Source organism: Amphiura filiformis, chromosome 6 (genome assembly GCF_039555335.1).
Source record: "Amphiura filiformis chromosome 6, Afil_fr2py, whole genome shotgun sequence".
Taxonomy (NCBI): Eukaryota; Metazoa; Echinodermata; class Ophiuroidea; order Amphilepidida; family Amphiuridae; genus Amphiura; species Amphiura filiformis.
This window is the reverse complement of record NC_092633.1, coordinates 67,425,538-67,448,040: the sequence shown is the minus strand read 5'-3', so window position 1 is coordinate 67,448,040 and position 22,503 is coordinate 67,425,538. Positions and strand designations below refer to the sequence as shown.

Here is a 22,503-nt window from a genome sequence, read left to right as displayed (position 1 = left end):
TGTGTCTCCCAGTGTCTGCATCATTTCATTATACACATGAGTAAAGATGGGTGTGGGGTAGGTGGGGTGTATACATGTATGTGTGCAATATCTTTTGTTTTATTGCTTGGATTGGATTGGAAGAAATCAAGTTTTTCTCTATATATCTGTTATGCCATCAATTTTTTTTCATTTCACAGAACAAAAAAAGCTGAACTGCATTCATATTTTTGCACATATGTTATATATACGTACCCTTCCAACAACCAAATTGGGCACATGACTATCGCCTACAAGAGTTCTTAGTGGTCTAGGTTCTGGTGTTCCACTGCTGGCACTACTGTGTACACTTCCTTTATCTGTCTTGTCTGTGGCTGTATCTGCTTTCGCTTTGGCTACTGCTGCTGCTTGGCTTGGTTCAACGTACCACCGTTTCTTCTCATATTTTTGTATCATGAAATCTCTCACTTTGTTTTCTTCTCTAGACTCTGGGCCTGCTTGTGATTTTGAGTCATAAAGGCCAAGCCATACCGTCCGACAAACCTGTTGAATCAAGAAAAAAAAGTATAGAAACAAACTTTGAGTAAATTTATCTACATGTAATGTTGCTCACACCAGCCCAGTGGTATCATTTTAATCACCACAGAATTTTTTATGAAAACCCTGAAAAACATCAATCCTATTGTGAGCCGGCCATTTCCGGTTTTGTTTCAGATGAGGAGGGAGGGGTCAAACAAAACTAGTTTTAACAAAACTAATTATGTTTTAGATTTGGTTTGTTGTACAAGTGTACTTTTTTTTGTCACACAAAAAATCTGTAGGGGCACATATTAGGGGAGAGGAGCTGATTAGGTTGAATAAATTTGATCAATTAACACAAAAAAGATCAGGTGATGACTCCTAATGATGGAACACATCATGTCGTCGTCCGTATTCCATAGTGGCGTATAGTGGGGCGCCGCGAATAAACAACTTTTCGAGAAAATCGGGTTTGAAGAAATGCCAATTTAAAATCGAGTTGTGTAAATCTGACATTCATTATATTTTGTAAATGATGTGAAATTTCTGTAGTAAACTAAATAGATTTTATTGTTATATATTTTTCAAAAGAAATAAATACATATGTAACAGTTTGATTTTTAGGGTGATTTTCTTTTTGTTCAACTTTTGGATCCAGGGGCTTACTCGGGCGATAATAAATGTCCAATACCGTTACACAAAATAAATAGACACGATGGAGGACTTGTAGTTATACGCTGTTGTTATGCTCCGGCTTTAATATAATAATATCTGATGATTCGTAGAAACAATGAAGATGGATGCAATAATAATATGATGACGATTGAATTGATATTGACAAGTTGGCAGCTAAGATGGAAGATTTGATGTTTATCAGTTGGTGGCTAAGATGGAAGTGAAGTTAAAATGATCAAGGGACAAATTCACCAGCAAAACACTTGAAAACCAACTTAAGTACCATCTCTGCAACAGCATAAATAATAACCTTAACTAAGCATTTACTTAATGACACATCTTAACAATACACAACCTGATAAAGAGATAAAACTTTCTCATGAATAATTCATAAGTAGATGACCTACAATCTCAAGCTAAAAGATAAGTGGCAATAATTTACACCACACTTAAGTTTTTAGGATAACAATACACACTCATATAAAAGGAATCAATTGCTAAAGTGCTCTTAAAACTTCTATGAATGGAAGACAATAAACAATGAAGACATAAATATTTGAAGTCCTCATAAACTTGAGAATCAAAGGATGCAGCGTGTTCATGAGGTAAATGACCTTTTCAAATTAAAGATAAACCATGATCTATTAAAATAATTTCAAAGACAATGATGATTACGATGGACAATAAGTTAACTTGATGATGATCCTGATCGATTAATTACACAACAGATAGAAATATAATTTGATTTGAAACCAAAAACCTACATTAATTAAGAATGACACAATCAAAATAAACAAAATAATAAACATGGTAAAGAATCATATTACCTTAAATCCTAACATTTCAAACCCTACACTTATTATTAATACCAATCATTCTGATGCCGGTTACATTCACCCCTGCTGCAGAGAAAATGACGTCCGCGGCATTTTACATGAAATTTGGAAGATGATAATTTGAAGAATGTTACAAATTTCAACAAAAACATGATGATCAAATACATAAGTGCATTATGACTTGCTAATTTGGTATGAAATCCAAAAGGTACACTTTGCTGTAAAAACCAAACAATACGAAAGAATCAATAACCACACTTCAACTTTTATGACTTTCATGACCACATCCAAATCTGACTTACAAATCAAAAGAAACTTTTCATGGTAAACCAATTAACACTTTGGAAGAAACAAAACTTCACAATGTTATGAATGCAATGACTCATTTTAAATTAAGCATGATAAACAAGACTAATTTGGAAGAAAATAAAGGCCTACATTAATGACATGTAGAATACATTTTGATATTCTACTTTTAATTTAGTCATGTGAAAATGACACAGATCAAAAATAAACAAGTGAATTTACTTGCATGTATACTATGATAGAAATAAAGCAAGTTATAAGATGACAAGATAATTATGAACTTAATGAACTTAAGATGGAGGATACATAATTAACAAATCATTAATATTCCTGATAATGAAATCAAGAACAAAATAGAACACAATGATTGTGGTTCTACACATAACTCTTTCATGTAGATGACATATCAATAAAATCAATATCATGATGATGAATGAGACATGATATCATAAAATAACAAAAACATTTGGTGAGTAGCATTTTGGAAAAATGTGATGACATGTTGCGCAAACTAAGATCATCTTTTTCTGTGATCTTCATGCCAAAAACATAATTAATAAAATATAGGTTTAATTTATAAAACCTACACTACTCAAACAAAATAGTGAACCAAATAAACAATCCTATAGCAAACCATAATCTTTATGATATGATTATTGAATAAAATAATAGAACACAATGTTAAAGCTCATAACTTAGCTTAGGTCATATCAAATGACATGTTTAAAGAAAAATAAATTATGAGATAAATTGGTTGGCAAATTACTCAAGATGGTATCATGATGGAAATGAAAAATACCTTTGTTTAAATAACTGATGCCAAATACAAATATTTAGATGATTTGATGATAATTTTGGATTGACAATAGCATGCAAATTGGATCACTTTTGGTAACGATCTAAAATATGCCAAAACACAAAATACCATAACAATAGGTTTAGTTTAGAAACCTGTTCAAATCAATTAATAAAACATCAGTTTGCAGAATGAAAATCAATAAACATGTAAGATAACAGGAGACTATCAAAAACTCTGTTTTTTTAAGAGAAATTGGATATGAGCAGTTATTATGCTCAACTTAACTCCTTTGGCCAACATAAAACATGGAGTGAAATAAAATAATGAAGTAAGCAATGACTTCAAACTCAAAGCAATAACATGATTAATAAAATGCCATGACATACTCAGATTTTAATGAGCAAAAATAATAGAATCGCAAAAGAGGACCGCAACTCTTAATTTGAAAGAGGAACTAAGTTTGAATAAGTGTACGTCTTCAAACTTACTCTTTGCAAAACTATACATATAAACATGATAAACACTTCTAAAATAATGATTTAAGAATTTAAGTTGTACACATTGAAGAAGACAACAAACTTAATCATGATCATAAAATGAAGCATTAAGAACCATTATTTGACAAACATAATATGAAGTTTCTGAGATAGGGGTGACACCTACATTCAACTCTGCTGCGAGGAAATGGCGTCCTCGACATTTATACGTGTATAATTATGACACTTTAAAATATGATGAAAATATTGTTTGATGTGGATTTTAGCAACATTCAGTTCAGAGTCACTACATGAATCAGATTTAGATGGTTCAGATGATGGATCTTCATGAGGTAATTCTTCAGAAATAGTATCAACTTCATGTATGGAAGCACTATCATCAGATGGTGGCAAGTCATCATGAACAGGTATAGAGTGTTCACTTACATCACACGAATCACATGGGAAATCGTCAGAATTGTATTCAAACATCTCATGATGACTATCGGCATGATCAAGTTCAGGATCAGCTTCACTTTCTGGTTCAGTTGCATGACATTCATTAGTTGGATCAGTTTGTGTAATAGATTGATGTTGGACACTATGGTTGAAGCAGGGTCTGTCCATGGCATAGCTACTACCACAAACACATATGCCTCCAGGGCCGGTGACGTGAATGGCTTCGGGAGTTCTTCCAGGAATGAGCACAACATCGAACACAACTGATTCACCATCGCCTACACTCGCTTGAACTTTTGCTGGATTGTTCTTGGCGATTCCACGCCAATGCACAAACACATCTTCTCTGGTGTCATCGCGGGTGATGAATCCATATCCATTCTTGACGTTGAACCACTTTACATGTCCTGATATCTGATGAGCAAGATATGATGGAGATGAACGCTGTCTAAGGTGATGGAGATGACGAAGATAGTTCACTTCAGCTTCCAAGGCTTCAAGCCGCGAGATAATATCAGTTATCATGATGTAGTCCAAGGGTCGTGGGTGCCCTGATCCAATTTGTTGAAGAAAAGTTATCGCCAATTTTAGCCCCACGTTGAAGACGCCAATGTAACAGTGAAGATTTTTAGGGTGATTTTCTTTTTGTTCAACTTTTGGATCCAGGGGCTTACTCGGGCGATAATAAATGTCCAATACCGTTACACAAAATAAATAGACACGATGGAGGACTTGTAGTTATATGCTGTTGTTATGCTCCGGCTTTAATATAATAATATCTGATGATTCGTAGAAACAATGAAGATGGATGCAATAATAATATGATGACGATTGAATTGATATTGACAAGTTGGCAGCTAAGATGGAAGATTTGATGTTTATCAGTTGGTGGCTAAGATGGAAGTGAAGTTAAAATGATCAAGGGACAAATTCACCAGCAAAACACTTGAAAACCAACTTAAGTACCATCTCTGCAACAGCATAAATAATAACCTTAACTAAGCATTTACTTAATGACACATCTTAACAATACACAACCTGATAAAGAGATAAAACTTTCTCATGAATAATTCATAAGTAGATGACCTACAATCTCAAGCTAAAAGATAAGTGGCAATAATTTACACCACACTTAAGTTTTTAGGATAACAATACACACTCATATAAAAGGAATCAATTGCTAAAGTGCTCTTAAAACTTCTATGAATGGAAGACAATAAACAATGAAGACATAAATATTTGAAGTCCTCATAAACTTGAGAATCAAAGGATGCAGCGTGTTCATGAGGTAAATGACCTTTTCAAATTAAAGATAAACCATGATCTATTAAAATAATTTCAAAGACAATGATGATTACGATGGACAATAAGTTAACTTGATGATGATCCTGATCGATTAATTACACAACAGATAGAAATATAATTTGATTTGAAACCAAAAACCTACATTAATTAAGAATGACACAATCAAAATAAACAAAATAATAAACATGGTAAAGAATCATATTACCTTAAATCCTAACATTTCAAACCCTACACTTATTATTAATACCAATCATTCTGATGCCGGTTACACATACTATTGCTGGCAAACTGACAATAAAACTATACGTCACTATGGAAAACGAACAAAACGCAATACCCTAACCTTACGTTAACCGTGACGCCACCTCGGTCGCCGTGTAATCCCTATGGCGTTACTTTTTTGCGTCTTTTCAGATTCCATAGTGGCGATAGGTCCGATCACGCTGTCGCCACTATGACATACGATGTTTTTCATTTTTGCCAATATTTCATAATTATAAAATGTGTAAAAAAAGTGGCGTATGGTCGATACGCCACTATGGAATACAAAAATGTCACTTTGTAACTATACGCCACATTTAATTAATTAATTACTAATTAATTAGCTAATTATGACTGATGAGACTTAGAAAAATGAAAGAGAACATCATTAAAAACATATGTGCCAATTTTCAAAAAATGACCAAAAAACACTATACGGCCCTTTGGAATACAGCCGACGATGTGTGCAGTACATGTCAAAAACTAGGCCTTTTTCATCCAATCTGACACAAGATGACCCTCTGTATAAGGCTGACACCTGAGAGTACTGAATTAAGAGAGGCGCTACATCGATCGCTCAAGTGAGGACAGCGTGAGCTCGATACCTGTATAAGAGTCTGTTCGTCACGCCACAAATCCTGAAAGGTGATTTTGAATATGTAATGATATGAATGAGCTATAATGTGACGTAGCTACTTAAAAGGCGCTGTCATTGGATGTACGTGGTTCATTTTCCTATGAGTTATTGTTGTTGTTATTTTAAATGTTTGTTTTTTTGTCTTTTATCTGAACGCATCGCCAATTAAGGCGTGCCACTGATATAGGCCTAAAAGCGTCCGTTCAAATAAATAAATAAAATAAAATATGCCCATATTGTTGTTGTTGGGCAGACATCACGCTCTCTGCGAATGGTACAAAAAGGTGACTAATAGAAATATATTACGGATCTTGGCAGCAGACAGATTGCGCTGTTCTTTGACCCTGACTGTTTGTCACGTCGACCTAGATAAACACGTACAAGCAGGGGATGCGACTGTGCCACAGGTTTTGTCTTTGGAATCGGTATAGGCAATTTGTACAGAGTGCGGCTAGCCTGCTGACACCCAATTATCCCTTTTTCTAAGAAGATGACACACAATAACCTCCTTTCTGAGTCCATCACCCAATGACCACCTTTTCCATGACTTTTCTCTACCCTAAAATTTAACTAATTTTCTAATTACCTTAACCATGTGGGTATAAGCCCACCTTTGGCTATAAGCCCACTCCATAGAGCTTACAGCTCTATGGCCCACCCCTATTTTCAAAACATTCTGGGGACTAGGGTGCACTTGGGTGTAAGCCCAGTAGTAATTTTGACTAAGTTCTTAAATCAAATCAATGCTTTTCTCTCACATTTAAGAACAAATTATATAAGAATATCAGTTGATAATTAACATTACATACTTATAATTATAAAACATTGACATAGATGATAGAAATTACTGGTACATCGGACATATACAAATGGGAACGCTTGTTCTTATTTTTAAATTCAAGTACTAACCTCCTCCCCGGTTATAAGCCCATACCCATTTTTGAAGTGAAATCTGCCATCTAGGGTGGGGGAGGTGTGCTTATGTACCCGAGTGGTTACAGTAACTAGTGTTTCAAGGAATGCTTGGTGGTGCTGTTAGGAGTTGGTTCATTGGTTGTAAATATGCAGAAGAAAGTAGTTCCTTCTTCTCTGTTGAGTGTTCTTTCATATATTTTTCATACACTCTTAGATAGCGAGAACCAATCAGAGCAAGCGTTAGAAAAATCCAAACCATGCATTGATTGTGTCTAATTGCACTCCGCGTACTACGCGCAGTGCTTTTGCGCGCATTCGCGTCTCGTAGGCTTGATTCATTTTTCGGGCGGGTTGATGCATTCATATTTGGTTCTATTTTCCAATATTTTAAGTGATAATTTTATTATAAAAACAGCAAATATCACGTTTTTTTTCTTCTCGTGTATGAAATAGATTAATAAACTTGTATTTCTTATTGCTCGAGATTTTCGGGGCTCGTGCATTAGACGCATCAACATCAGCGCGCATGCATTATTTTGTCTAATTTCTCTCCCAATAAGTAATACGCGTTCATTAACCTATAAACGACGAACTCCTAATAGTGCCACCTACAGGGCGCACACCACTAAATAATCGTCGCATTGAAATACACGGGAAAATACAAGAAAGTAAGTTTGTTTTTTCTACCCCATGTAACAACATTTTTAATATTTTGATCGAATCAACGTCTTAAATAAAGTAAAATAAACTTTTATTTAAATTTGAAGTTAAGACAAACTTGAGAGATACGAACACCTGAACAGCGCCATCCCGAATTTCAGCCGACACTCTCGCCTCTTTACCAGTTCCGGCCATGATATTATTCCGAGGGCCTATTGCCCACGTACATTCGATTCGGAACATTTGTAATGTTGAGCTCCTATTCTATCGCTTTTATCAAAACAACCAAGAGTCACTCAAATTTGGTTCCTCGGACGCCAATATATTTCGCATCTAGGCGCTATTTTTACCGGAACTATGAAGGGTTACAACAAATGCGGAAGGATTTAGTGTAGTGCACCCTACATCAGTTCCAACCAGAAGCAGCCGTCGAGGTGCAGGAATTGGTCAGTCAATTTGGGAAAGTGCTAAGTCTTTGTACAGAACTGTCATTGAGGTACATGTACCTAACATCAATCCAAATTTTGGATTTATACACAAGAATCTCTGAATTATCTTTCCACTTGAGATGTCCTGCAATCAACGAAAAAAACAGTTGGTATACTTTGTAAGAACCACTGCTCTACGAGTTCAGTGAAATAAGTATTACTATGTTTGATGAGAAGTACAAACCTTCCCCTTTCCCCTTCCCTAATCCCCCTCAACCAATGTTCAGGAGACTGGAGCTAGCCTAATATCAAAATTGCTTTCATCTCTATTGAATTGGGGGAGAGGGGCAGCAATTTACAGTTTGTATGCCAAAGTGTGCCAACATTTATTTCCTTGAATGTAAGTCCAGAGACTTGCCAAACCAGCGGGGAAAAAAAGAAAAATTGAAAGAAAAAAACAACATTAAAATCAGAGCCAAAAGCCACGATCTGTGCTGCAAATACCGCATTACGTGTTTGTTGAAGCCCTAGTCATACATTATACATGACTCAGATCACTTATACCCCTTTGTGTGCATGTATTTTTGTACTCTAAAACTGATGAATCTAGCAATTCCACAATACAATTGAAATTTCCACTGCCTTGGAATCGATCTGAATGATCAAAATTTACTTTATTCTTATTGATATAAAATTTATGTTAACATTTCAAGTGTAGTAGAGTACTGGCTCCAGAGAATACAATATTATGAACAACGACACTCGGAAAAATAGTTGAACTTGCTAAGCATGAAAATCAATATTACTTACTTGCACATGCCTTGCTATAATGTTTAGTTAATGGGTACTTCAGACATTGCTAAAGAACCAAAAGGTTACATATTGCCCCAAACCATTCATGGTTCTTAGCCGTGATAACACAGGACACATATAAATATGAAGGTAGAGAAGAGCGGGTGAAATGGACTGACTTTCTTTCATTTCATGGGTGTATAATGAAGCATGAGAAAAAAGGGGTGGACTTCTTGATGGCAAAGGTCCTACAAGTATATCTTGTTATTAAAAATATGAAGCATGCAATTTATCAAAAGGGGCGTGTTTATTTGAGGCAAATTATAATGAAACAAGAATTGTCTTTAAAAAAGACAAAGTTCACGGATAGTAATTTGTTCTAACTTTCATGCAAAAGGAACCAGTTGTTTTTTAATTATCCTTCAAACAAATATCACTAGGCCCCGGCAAAAAACACAATTTTTTGAAGTAAAAAACGAGATCCAAAATTTTGAAAGGCGAGAAAAGCGAGATTTCCCCCGAAAAATGGCACGAGAAGCTTTCAAAACACCCGAAAATGCGGAAAAAAAAAAAAAATCCACAAATTTGCTGCTCTCTATTGTTCAGCACAATGTTTAGATGTAAATAAACCTGCCGACGGCCGGCCGGTATCGAAGAAAAAAGTGACAAAAAGTTGACCTTGAATTATGTTTTATAGTCAAAATAGTTCAGTAATTCAATAAATATAATGATATTTGGCCTAAACTTGAACTCATGTCAGTTTTTATTGAGTAATGCATGGCTTTTTCACTCGACCATGTGCTTGCAATGCTGTTGAATTCTGCACTTTGGCTAAGTTGGAACTGCATTTTAATGGAATTCGGCGAACTTTTATGGCATAACGCAACATTTTTATAGTAAGTGCACTGCTTGGAAACTTTTTTAAAAAGCGAGATAGTTGGTTAATAGCGATTTTTTTGGCCGGGCCTTAAATATCACTATCATATTCAATTATAGTTCTAGGGTTGCTAAGAATACGCGATTTTGGAGGCCAAAAAACGCACCCCGTTTTTCCAAAAAACGAGACGAAAATCCATGATTTCTTTTTTTGCGATTTTTTCCCCACAGATTTGGAGTGTTTAGAACAAAACCAGGTGGAACGGACGGAACCGGCAGTCAAGTGCTGGTCGTGTTTTGATTTCATCCCTAAGTTTGTTCACATCATAGTATATAAAATTTCAAGTTTCAAAATAATATGTATTGATGAAAACCCCTACACTAATTATGAAAAAGGTTTTTAACACAAGTCAAAGAGCAGTGATGTTATTATCTCCATCTGACTTATTAGCTCAGTTGGTAGAGCATCGGTCCGGTGATCCGAAGGTCCCAGGTTCAAATCCTGGATAGTCAGTGACATTTGTTCACTGGCTGTCATTTATGTATGTGTTGACTTGTGTTAACAAGAGCACCAATGGCGCTGTGGCTCTACGCTTTTTTTGTGGGAAAGCAATTGTTCTTGGAGTCGAATGCGCAACAGGTTGGTAGGTCGGTCAATTTTTTTAAACCTTCAGTTTGAAAAAATTCCCACAAATATTCAATACGGTCCTTGAAACTCGCTGCGGTGGTCAATCTTCCTCCTCCGCATTATTATTTTTTACGCATTACTATTAGTTGCAAAATCTGAAAATAATTCATTATTGTGCAAATTACTACTGAACCAGCAAGAATAATTTGTTCTGCAAAATTTTAAAATCCCCTTTTTTAGTATTTGAAGCTTTCAACAACTATAGAAAGCCTTGGCAACTATTAGAATTCATCTAAATTGACCTCAGACGACCCGAAATGACCTCCCAAAATTTTGCTCTAAATGGTGACCTCAGATGACCCCAAAATGACCTTCTAAAAATTTGACTTCAAATGTTGACTGTACCCACCAAGTTTCATGCCCATACGACAGTTTTTAGTAATTTGACCTCAGGTGACCCCTGGCTGACTCAAATGAGCTTCCAAAATTTGGTTCTAAATGTTGACTGTACCCACCAAGTTTCATGCCCATACGACAGTTTTTGCTAATTTGACTTCAGATGACCCCTGGATGACCTCTGGTGACCGTGACCCACTATCCAATACAAACTTGTTCTGTGCGACCCTACAAAATTAGGCTCCAAATGTTGGCCGTGCCCACCAATGCCCATACAACATTTTTAGCAATTTTACCTCAGATGACCCCTGGGTGACACCGGTTGACCCTGAAATGACCTTCCAAAATTTGACTCCAAATGTTGACTGTACCCACCAAGTTTCATGCCCATATGACAGTTTTTGCTAATTTGACCTCAGATGACCCTGGATGACCTCAGGTGACCTTGACCCACTAACCAATACAAACTTGTTCTGCCTGGGGTCAAGATGCACCCACCAAGTTCGAGGAACATGCGACCCCACAAAATTTGGCTCCAAATGTTGACTGTATCCAGTTTCATGTTCATACAACAGTTTTTTAGTAATATGACCTCAGATGACCCCTGGGTGACCCCAAAATGACCTTCCCAAAATGTTGATTCCAAATGTTGACTGTACCCACCAAGTTTCATGTCCATACGACAGTTTTTAGTAATTTGACCTCAGGTGACCCCGGATGACCTCAAAATGACCTTCCCAAAATTTGACTCCAAATGTTGACTGTACCCACCTAGTTTCATGCCCATACAATTTTTAGTATCTTCCCAAAATTTGACTTTAAATGTTGACTGTACCCACCAAGTTTCATGCCCATACGAGTTTTTAGTAATTTGACCTCAGATGACCCCTGGGTGACCCCGGATGACCTTCCCGAAATTTGACTCCAAATGTTGACTGTACCCACGGTTTCATGCCCCTACAACAGTTTTTGCAAATTTGACCTCAGATGACCCTGGATGACCTCAGGTGACCTTGACCCACTAACCAATACAAACTTATGCTGGAGTCGAGATGCACCTAGTACCAGGGATCTATACGATGATTTTGTTTTTGGTGGATCACGGCGCCCGCATAGGCATTTTACACATAAAATACACTTAACCCACACGCAACGCAATTGAATAACAGACCGGTACTGCATTGTCGCTTGTTACCAGTTGTTCTCATTTATGTAATCAGCAATTGGAGCCTACAAAATGTGGTGCATTTATAGTGTACGGTACTATTATGTGATATCGGGAATTGACACAAATTTTACGGTAACAAAATCAGTCATACTCAGAAAGGATAAAATTCGAATTGAGAAAATATTGTATGTGTGACTTGTTGTACTAAAGATGCATCCACCCACCAAGTTTGAGGAACATGCTTCCCCTACTATGCTAGTGCTCTGACGATAACACTCCGATCGCCATGCAATCTAAGTTTTGTAGGCCAGTGGGACAACGGAATCACTACGTGAACGAGCTACTACTACACTAGTCTCTCTGAGAGAAGAGGCAGACACAGACAAACAAACAGATTCTAGTGAATTAAATAGTGATGATCAGTTGTAGCAGCTACAAATTTGAACGTTTGTCAGGGGTCAAACCCCTCCATTTATATTTCCCCACACTTTTTAGACAGACACCCTTTTATCAAAAATTGAACCCCCACCCTTATGCAGTGTTTGTGACCAAAGCTTACAGCATTTATCAAATTCGGAAGACTGAACATCGGCGCTATCGCCGTGTTATACAGCCACTTCCGGGTCCATTTTATCACTATCTGCGCCATCAATCCATTTCAGAATCCAAATTGATGCAGAATTTATCCTCATCTATCAAACACTCATGATTTTCTTATTCATCTGAAACATTTGCGACATAATATTGGCAAAACTGCAATCATCTTTCGAAAAGATACGACTTTAGATTGTTTACAGCATTACTTTATCAAATTCGGAAGACTGAACATCGGCGTTTCATACAGTCACTTCCGGGTCCATTTTATCATTATCTGCGCCATCAATCCATTTCAGAATCCGAATTGATGCAGAATTTATCCTCATCTATCAAACACTCATGATTTTCTTATTCATCTGAAACATTTGCGACATATTAAATGTTGGCAAAACTGCATCACTGCAACTGCATCGAAAAGATACGACTTTAGATTGTTTATCATAAAGTAACACATGGGCAAATGGGCAAATGGCTGAGATACCTGTGAGATCCTGAATACATGAATACGTCAGTCTATACTCTCTACACGGCCGCTGTGGTTCGGATCGCTCCACTTCTAGTGTGAGCGAAGCGGCCAAAGCGGCTGATGTAGAGACTGAAAATTATATTCATTCATAAAACTCACGGTAGCGTCGATTCTACTACAGGTGACGTCGTATGAATTGAAAACATCAGCAAATTAATTTTTGACATTTTCTTTCCAGATTTATGAAGAAAATATGAATGTTTTTCAACAGATCATCAAATTACTTTATTATATATTTTTTTCAATTGGTAGCGTTACCCCTACGCTTTATAATTATATATTGCTCACACGCTTTTTAGAAACCCACCCTATATTCCGCAAAATTGTAATTTTTACAGATTTTCAGAATTCCCAACCCACGCTGTAGAAAGCGTGCCAGACAAACAATGATAATGAATAGCCAGATGTGACCTTCGCTGTCGAGACGTTGTTTTCAGGGTTGTCAAACCCGCGATTTGGTAACCCAATTAGGCGACTTTTGAAGATTTTCCCTGGGACAATTTCCTGCCCCATAGAATACAAAGGGTAAAGAAAAAAAATTGGGCGACTTTTTCGATTATTTGACCTGCGATTCGGGCTGAATTTTTTGGCAACCCTGGTTATTTAGCGTTCATTTAATTAAATTACTACGCCGCTGGTCTCTAGATATTTTGAAGTGTTGTCCCATGGTAACAAAACTCCGAGAACTCAATAAACAATCTGGACAAAGGAATCATCCAATCACGTTTCTATCCATGTGAGAGATCACCGCAAAAATTCATGATAAAAGGTCACTTTCCCAAAGAAAAATAGTGCAATCCGTCAAGTCCCGCCATGATCTCACAACTTAAATTACTCAGACCAAAATAATCTCTAGCGCATACAGGGAACCAAGCAAAACGATAGAAATGACTTGTTTCTCATGACGACTTTTGACTTTTCTCACTTCAAAATAAGTACTTTCCCCACCCCAAATTCACTTCTAAAGGAGTGCAATCGATTGCTAAATAACTAAGCAAACCTTGAATGTAATTTCAAAGCCAAATATCATTAACAAAAGAAACCTTAGCATAAAAAGCAAGAACGCAAGTGGCCAAAATTTGTAGCAAAAATACAGTCCTCACTGACTACAATGACTAAGGCTCACTAGCTCCGCTAAGAGCCAAAAACCTTTCTCATATTTAATTTACCACATAGATTAAACTTTATTTCTCCGGCCCTACACTAATTATTTTCTTTTTGTGAAATCTACCCCATTACCATGTTTCTACTCCATTTCTTGTGGTGTGTAGTGCACCATTGATATTGACTATAATACTCTATGTGAAACCTACCTTAGAGCTATGTTTCTACTCCATTTCTTGTGGTTTGTAGTGTGCCATTGATATTAACTTGACTCTTTGTGACCCCTACCTTAGTGCTATGTTTCTACTCCATTTCTTGTGGTTTGTAGTGTACCATTGATATTGACTTTCACTCTTTGTGACCCCTACCTCAGTGCTATGTTTCTACTCCATGTGGTGTGTAGTGTGCCATTGATATTGACTTAATTCTTTGTGAAACCTACCCCCATTACCATGTTCTACTCCATTTCTTGTGGTGTGTAGTGTGCCATTGACTTGACTCTTTGTGACCCCTACCTCAGTGCTATGTTTCTACTTTTATTTCTTGTGGTGTGACTCTTTGTGAAACCTACCCCATTACCATGTTTCTACTCCATTGCTTGTGGTGTGTAGTGTGCCATTGATATTGACTTGACTCTTTGTGAAACCTACCCCATTGCCATGTTTCTACTCCATTTCTTGTGGTATGTAGTGTGCCATTGATATTGACTTGACTCTTTGTGACCCCAACCTCAGTGCTATGTTTCTACTCCATTGTTTGTGGTGTGTAGTGTGCCAATGATATTGACTTGACTCTTTGTGAAACCTACCCCATTACCATGTTTCTACTCCATTTCTTGTGGTGTGTAGTGTGCCATTGACTTGACTCTTTGTAACCCCTACCTCAGTGCTATGTTTCTACTCCATTTCTTGTGGTGTGTAGTATGCCATTGATATTGACTTGACTCTTTGTGACCCCTACCTCAGTGCTATGTTTCTACTTCATTTCTTGTGGTGTGTAGTGTGCCATTGATATTGACATGACTCTTTGTGAAACCTACCTAATTGCTGTTTCTACTCTACTACTTGTGGTGTGTAGTGTGCCATTGATATTGATTACACTCTTTGTGAAACCTACCTCATTGGTATGATTTTATTTCTTGTGGTGTACCATTGATATTGACGATTTTAAACTCCTTGTTAAACCTACCTCAATGCTATGTTTCTACTCTACTGAAGATTGTGATTGATATGATTTGTGGTATGTAGTGTGCCACTGATATTGACTATAATACTCTTTGTGAAACCTACCTTAGAGCTATGTTTTTACTCCATTTCTTGTGGTGTGTAGTGTGCCATTGATATTGACTTGACTCTTTGTGACCCCTACCTCAGTGCTATGTTTCTACTCCATTTCTTGTGGTGTGTAGTGTGCCATTGATACTGACTTGACGCTTTGTGACCCCTACCTCAGTGTTATGTTTCTACTTCATTTCTTGTGGTGTGTAGTGTGCCATTGATACTTGACTCTTTATGAAACGTACCCCATTACCATGTTTCTACTCCATTGCTTGTGGTGTGTAGTGTGCCATTGATATTGACTTGACTCTTTGTGAAACATACCCCATTGCCATGTTTCTACTCCATTTCTTGTGGTATGTAGTGTGCCATTGATATTGACTTGACTCTTTGTGACCCCAACCTCAGTGCTATGTTTCTACTCCATTGTTTGTGGTGTGTAGTGTGCCATTGATATTGACTTGACTCTTTGTGAAACCTACCCCATTACCATGTTTCTACTCCATTTCTTGTGGTGTGTAGTGTGCCATTGATATTGACTTGACTATTTGTGACCCCTACCTCAGTGCTATGTTTCTACTTCATTTCTTGTGGTGTGTAGTGTGCCATTGATATTGACATGACTCTTTGTGAAACCTACCTAATTGCTGTTTCTACTCTACTACTTGTGGTGTGTAGTGTGCCATTGATATTGATTACACTCTTTGTGAAACCTACCTCATTGGTATGATTTTATTTCTTGTGGTGTACCATTGATATTGACGATTTTAAACTCCTTGTTAAACCTACCTCAATGCTATGTTTCTACTCTACTGAAGATTGTGATTGATATGATTTGTGGTATGTAGTGTGCCACTGATATTGACTATAATACTCTTTGTGAAACCTACCTTAGAGCTATGTTTTTACTCCATTTCTTGTGGTGTGTAGTGTGCCATTGATATTGACTTGACTCTTTGTGACCCCTACCTCAGTGCTATGTTTCTACTCCATTTCTTGTGGTGTGTAGTGTGCCATTGATACTGACTTGACGCTTTGTGACCCCTACCTCAGTGTTATGTTTCTACTTCATTTCTTGTGGTGTGTAGTGTGCCATTGATACTTGACTCTTTATGAAACGTACCCCATTACCATGTTTCTACTCCATTGCTTGTGGTGTGTAGTGTGCCATTGATATTGACTTGACTCTTTGTGAAACCTACCCCATTGCCATGTTTCTACTCCATTTCTTGTGGTATGTAGTGTGCCATTGATATTGACTTGACTCTTTGTGACCCCAACCTCAGTGTTATGTTTCTACTTCATTTCTTGTGGTGTGTAGTGTGCCATTGATACTTGACTCTTTATGAAACGTACCCCATTACCATGTTTCTACTCCATTTCTTGTAGTGTGTAGTGCTAGTGTGCCATTGATATTGACATGACTCTTTGTGAAACCTACCTAATTGCTGTTTCTACTCTACTACTTGTGGTGTGTAGTGTGCCATTGATATTGATTACACTCTTTGTGAAACCTACCTCATTGGTATGATTTTATTTCTTGTGGTGTATAGTGTACCATTGATATTGACGATTTTAAACTCCTTGTTAAACCTACCTCAATGCTGTTTCTACTCTACTGAAGATTGTGATTGATATTATTTGTGGTGTGTAGTGTGCCACTGATATTGACTATAATACTCTTTGTGAAACCTACCTCAGAGCTATGTTTCTACTCCATTTCTTGTGGTTTGTAGTGTGCCATTGATAGACTTGACTCTCTGTGACCCCCACCTCAGTGCTATGTTTCTACTTCATTTCTTGTGGTTTGTAGTGTGCCATTAATATTGACTTGACTCTTTGTGAAACAAACCCCATTACCATGTTTCTACTCCATTTTTTGTGGTATGTAGTGTGCCATTGATATTGACTTGACTCTTTGTGACCCCTACCTCAGTGCTATGTTTCTACTCCATTTCTTGTGGTTTGTAGTGTGCCATTGATATTGATTGACTCTTTGTGAAACCTACCCCATTACCATGTTTCTCAGAGACAAAAATTTAAATCAGATTTTTTTTATTTAAATTGATTTTTTAATTTTTCTTTAATTTTAAGAACTGCTATACCCCATGATAAAGTCAAAAGAGTACCAGTGGAATGCTAGTCATATACACAATCCTACCAGGTATTTACAAAAAAATCAAAACATGTTTTTACATGTGAAAATTTCAAAGAAAAAATTTTGGTAAAATCATGGGCAAAAACTTGTTGAATTCTGTACCTTGAAAATGAATTTTCAGCAATAGATAAAGTGACATCATATAGAGGTATTTAATTGTATCCAAAAGTTGTAGAAACATTAGGAATTAAGTAAAACAGCCAAAATCAAAGAAATTAGCTTACATGTATCAAAAATGGTAAAAAAATGAAAAAGTTGATTTAAATCAGTGATTAAAAAAAAATCAAGTGATTTAAATCAAACAACCCTGATGTTTCTACTCCATTTCTTGTGGTGTGTAGTGTGCCATTGATATTGACTTGACTCTTTGTGACCCTACCTCAGTTCTATGTTTCTACTTCATTTCTTGTAGTGTGTAGTGTGCCATTGATGCTGGCCAAAGTAGGTTGTGTGCAGGGGTAGCATTAAGGCCCGAAAGTCGGGGGTTGTTTTCCCGTGTTTTTCACTCCTGAGCTTGCAGAAAATCCAAATACATGGGGTGAAAATTAAATCTCCGGGGTGAAAAATATTTTGCAGTGTAGCCAGGGGTAGGAATGAGGTCCAAAAGTAGAGGGTCAGGGTTCACCCCTGAGCTTGCACATATTCCCAATATTGAGGGTGAAAAATTAATATTTTTTAAATTTAGGGGGTCATTCACCCCCAACCGGGGGTTAACGCTACCCCTGGCGGTGTGTAATCGGTAGCAATAATCGGTAATGTTTACATTTTTTACCGATCCCGATTCAGAACCAGTTAGGCAAATATCGGTCCCGATTCAGAACTGCCGATCGTGATCAGTGCATCTCTAATGTGTAGTACGGTATGCCATTGATCACTTCACTCGTTGCGAAACCTACCTAATTGCTGTTTCTACTCTATTTCTTGTGGTATGTAGTGTACTACCAATGAAACTATACCGTAATCTTTGTGAAACCAACCTCATTACCATGTTTCTACTCTATTTCTTGTGGTGTGTAGTGTGCCAGTGCCACTGATACTGACTTTACTCATTGTGAAACATGGTCAGAAATTTGCAACCAAGTGCGAGAATCCTTTATGATTCTCCCAGTGGAATTTTGAAAGAATCCATGGACTCTCGCCATATAACTTTGTATAATAAATTGAAATATTTACGAGAATCCATTTAGATTCTTGCAATTTTGTTGACAAGAATCTTTGCGAGAATGGATTCTCGCAGAATTTCTGACCCTGTGAAACCTACCTCATTGCTATGTTTCTACTCTATTTCTTGTGGGATATAATGTACCGGGTACCATTGATATTAACATCACTCTTTGTGAAACATACCTCATTGCCTTGTTTCTGTAAGTACTCTATTTCTTGTGGTGTGTAGCTTGCCATTGATATTGACTTCACTCTTTGTGGAGGGTTTAACCCTCTCCTGTAAAGAGACAAAAATGAAAAAGTTATTAACCTGTTTGAAATATTAATCAAATCTACAGGACATGTTACATTATCTAGATGTACATGTATTCTGTTGAAATCTAAAATCTATAACAGGGGTAGAATTACGTAAGGTGTCGCATGAATCATGGAAGAAACCATGAAAGAGAGCTGGTCGTGTTTTCGCGATCGCGAGTGCTTTCTTGGCGATTAATCTTCGGCCCGTGGGCAATTTATGCAATCAATGTGAAATTTCAGAGAAAATGGCGAAACTGTTTATTTAGGCCCTACATTACAAAAATATGTAATTTTATCAGGCCGCGACAAATTTTATTTTTTAGCTTGCCCGATCGGGCAGGCAATATCCAAAAACTGGTTGCCCGAAATTGCCCGAAATTAACCCATATTCCTGGCAACAATTGTCGACAAAGTCACATACCGTACTCATCATGCAGTGCAGTGCATAATACCGTAAGTGTGCCGAATTTGGCAGTTTCATTCTTACGGAAATCCAATACTTTTCTCAGTTCAGTTGATAAATAAATGAGTATTCATGAAATGCATAAAAAATGAACATACATTCAATTATTTCACTGTTTGTTTCTTACATGTGTGGAAAATAATGTGTATTTTATGTGAAATTTTGTCAGTAAAGTCACGGCGATTTACGTATTTCGCCAACCACTAATACATCTCAATCTCAATCATATGCAAATACATGGCCAGCTGACGTCATTGACGTCATGATATTTGCACGAAACAGGTTCTATAATTGGCCAAACTTCCAATACGTCACGTAACGGCATGATGTTCATTAGCATATGTATATGTCTGCAAGTCTGGTGTGGGATACGAGTGCCTAGCGAAATTTGAGTTCCATTTCAAGAAGTTTTCTACTTTGTTTTGACGTTTTTTTACTTCTGTGAACACGCCAAGTTGGACAGAAATACTCCATTTTAAATCATCAAGCTTTAATTGGTTTAAATTTAGACTTGCCCGATCGGGCACAGCTCTTCAGAGTTTTAATTGCCCGACAAAAAATGTGATTGCCCCGCGCTATCGGACAGACGATTTGTCGCAGCCTGAATTTTATTGCATAAAAAAACTGCTATGCACAATTTGAGAATTGCTATACAAAATAAATAGTGAATAGCAGTTTTTGTGATGCAAAATTTATGCTGGAAGGAGAACCCTGAAAACAGAACATGAAAAATTGGACCATGCCTCTTTCAGATGCGTTGCAAAAAATGTCAACGGCAACACTGATCTAACAAAAACGATAGCAAATGGACTGTAGCCTTGAATGTATAATTGTGTACAAATTTGAAGCTAGAGTTCAAGAGGAACTGACATGATAACTGCCAGTGGGGATAGAGTACAGGTAGACAAGTGTGGTCTTTGCAGACAGGCTGAGGCAGCCCACAAAAGAAAATTTCAATCCCCTTAACCCTCCCCCTAGTATAAAATTGAAACTTGGCCCAGTCAAGCCTCGAAATAAGCAGATCTGGACCAGGAGCCACACATTTGGAAAAATGTCTATAAAGTTGCACCCTAAATCAAAATAACCACTGATTGACTGAACAAGATATTTAGAACTCCCCAAAAGGATATCAAAGGCCACACTGGCAGACTGGAGTAGAGTTTTAGCACTCAGTTTTCAGACCTATACTGACTTTAGGGCTAAGATTGCAAGTCTAGTCTGGCACTTATAAAAAAAATTCAGCATTTTGTGACTTAAGGGTGTACTACACCCCTGTCCAATTTTGTGCCTATCTTTGCATTTTTCTCAAAAATCATAGCGTATTGGTGGCAAGTAAGATAGGTATAGGGGCAAGGACTACAACTACTGCACTGGAAATTTTATTTCAGCACAGACAACAGTTGTGGAGTTACAGTCAAAAATGAGGGAAAACCAATATTTGATCAATAAATCAATAACTACTTGTCTTGCGTTGCTGAATTTTCAGTGCAGTAGTTGTAGTCCTTGCGACTAATGTATCTTACTCGTCACCAATGTGCTATAATTTTGAGAAAAATGCAAAAATATGCACAAAATTGGACAGGGGTGTAGTACCCCCGTAAGGCCCTTCACAATTAATTCTTAGTTTCCTGGTTGAAAACCAGGGATGAGGCGACTTTTAATTATTAAAATAAAGAAAATACAGAAAATAGATAATTATCTTTTATTTTCTTTATTTTAAAATAAGTGGTCGCAACCTACAAGCCATTCTGACAAGGAGCATGCATTTAATTATTTAACTACCCGGTACTATGTTTGATTTTATACATAAGTTATGGTACAATTAGGTTCTATGTTTATTCATCATTATAGATGATATGATCAAAGTCAGAAAGTAGCAAATGGTAGTCATTAAAAGTTATTTTTAAAGAGAAAATCCAAAATATAAATAAAATAATTAAATACGGTATTTTGCAATTCTCTACTTTGGACGCGGGCGGGAAACAGGAAACTACCGGTACTTGTTTATTCGCTTACCGGGGGCGCTTTCGAGGAACTTCCTCGCCCAGCCCCCAACTCAACACAAAATTTGACAACCATGACAGTTACCAACTTGCGCGGAAAAGGGGTTATTTTTTTACCAGTAGCAACTAGCAAGGACCTCGAAATTGGCAAAATAGGGGGTATTTAATTTGCACTGTCCGTAAAATTTGACAGTGAAATCAGCAAAATAGGGGCATTTAATTTGCACTGTCAATTTTATGTCAATATTTAGTGTCATTGTCATTGACATTGTCATGATAAGGGGCATCTGAAATTCTAGTCATTGAAAACCACAAAAAAGGGGTTGTTTTTGGCCAAATTTTGTCCTCGATTTTGCATGAAAAAGGGGGGTAAATTTGATGAAAAATCATTGCAAAGGGGGCTTTTGAAAGATTTGGTAACTCTCATGCATGCATGGTTGTCAACTTTTGTGTTGAGTTGCAGTTGCAGTTGGGGGCCGGGCTTCCTTGACCTCGTCATCAGCCGATGAAAGTTCCTCGAAAGTGCTCCCGGCTGGGCTCCCGGTAAGCGAAATAAACAAGTAGTGTTGAAGTTTAAATTAATAATTTTCATTACATTATAATTATAATATTTACAAATACAATAATTCATGAATTTCAATTTTTAAAAAGACAAGTAAGATCGTCTTCATTTGTTTAGATCTTTTTACATGGAAAGGGCTATTGGAAAGTTTATTTTACCATGGACAGCAGGTACAGTTCCCGGGGCGGGTACACCGGGGGGTACACTAGGATACACTACAGTTATCACAACCAGTGC

At 37.0% G+C, this 22,503-nt stretch overlaps 2 protein-coding genes and 1 non-coding gene across 3 annotated transcripts in view; 1 reads left to right on the top strand and 2 right to left on the bottom strand.

The window, feature by feature from the left end:
• The window catches only part of LOC140155893 (cyclin-C-like), a 70,547-nt gene that overhangs the window by 14,339 nt on the left and 33,705 nt on the right, over nt 1-22,503 (bottom strand). The gene's annotated exons all lie outside the window — the stretch shown is intronic.
• The window catches only part of LOC140155895 (uncharacterized), a 40,943-nt gene that overhangs the window by 18,094 nt on the left and 346 nt on the right, over nt 1-22,503 (bottom strand). The window contains 2 exon segments of the mRNA XM_072178898.1: nt 235-522; nt 19,125-19,218. Of these exon segments, the coding sequence (XP_072034999.1) occupies nt 235-522; nt 19,125-19,218 (382 nt within the window).
• On the top strand, nt 10,364-10,437 carry Trnat-ggu (transfer RNA threonine (anticodon GGU)). The gene has a single exon. It is a non-coding gene; the product is annotated as a tRNA-Thr (tRNA).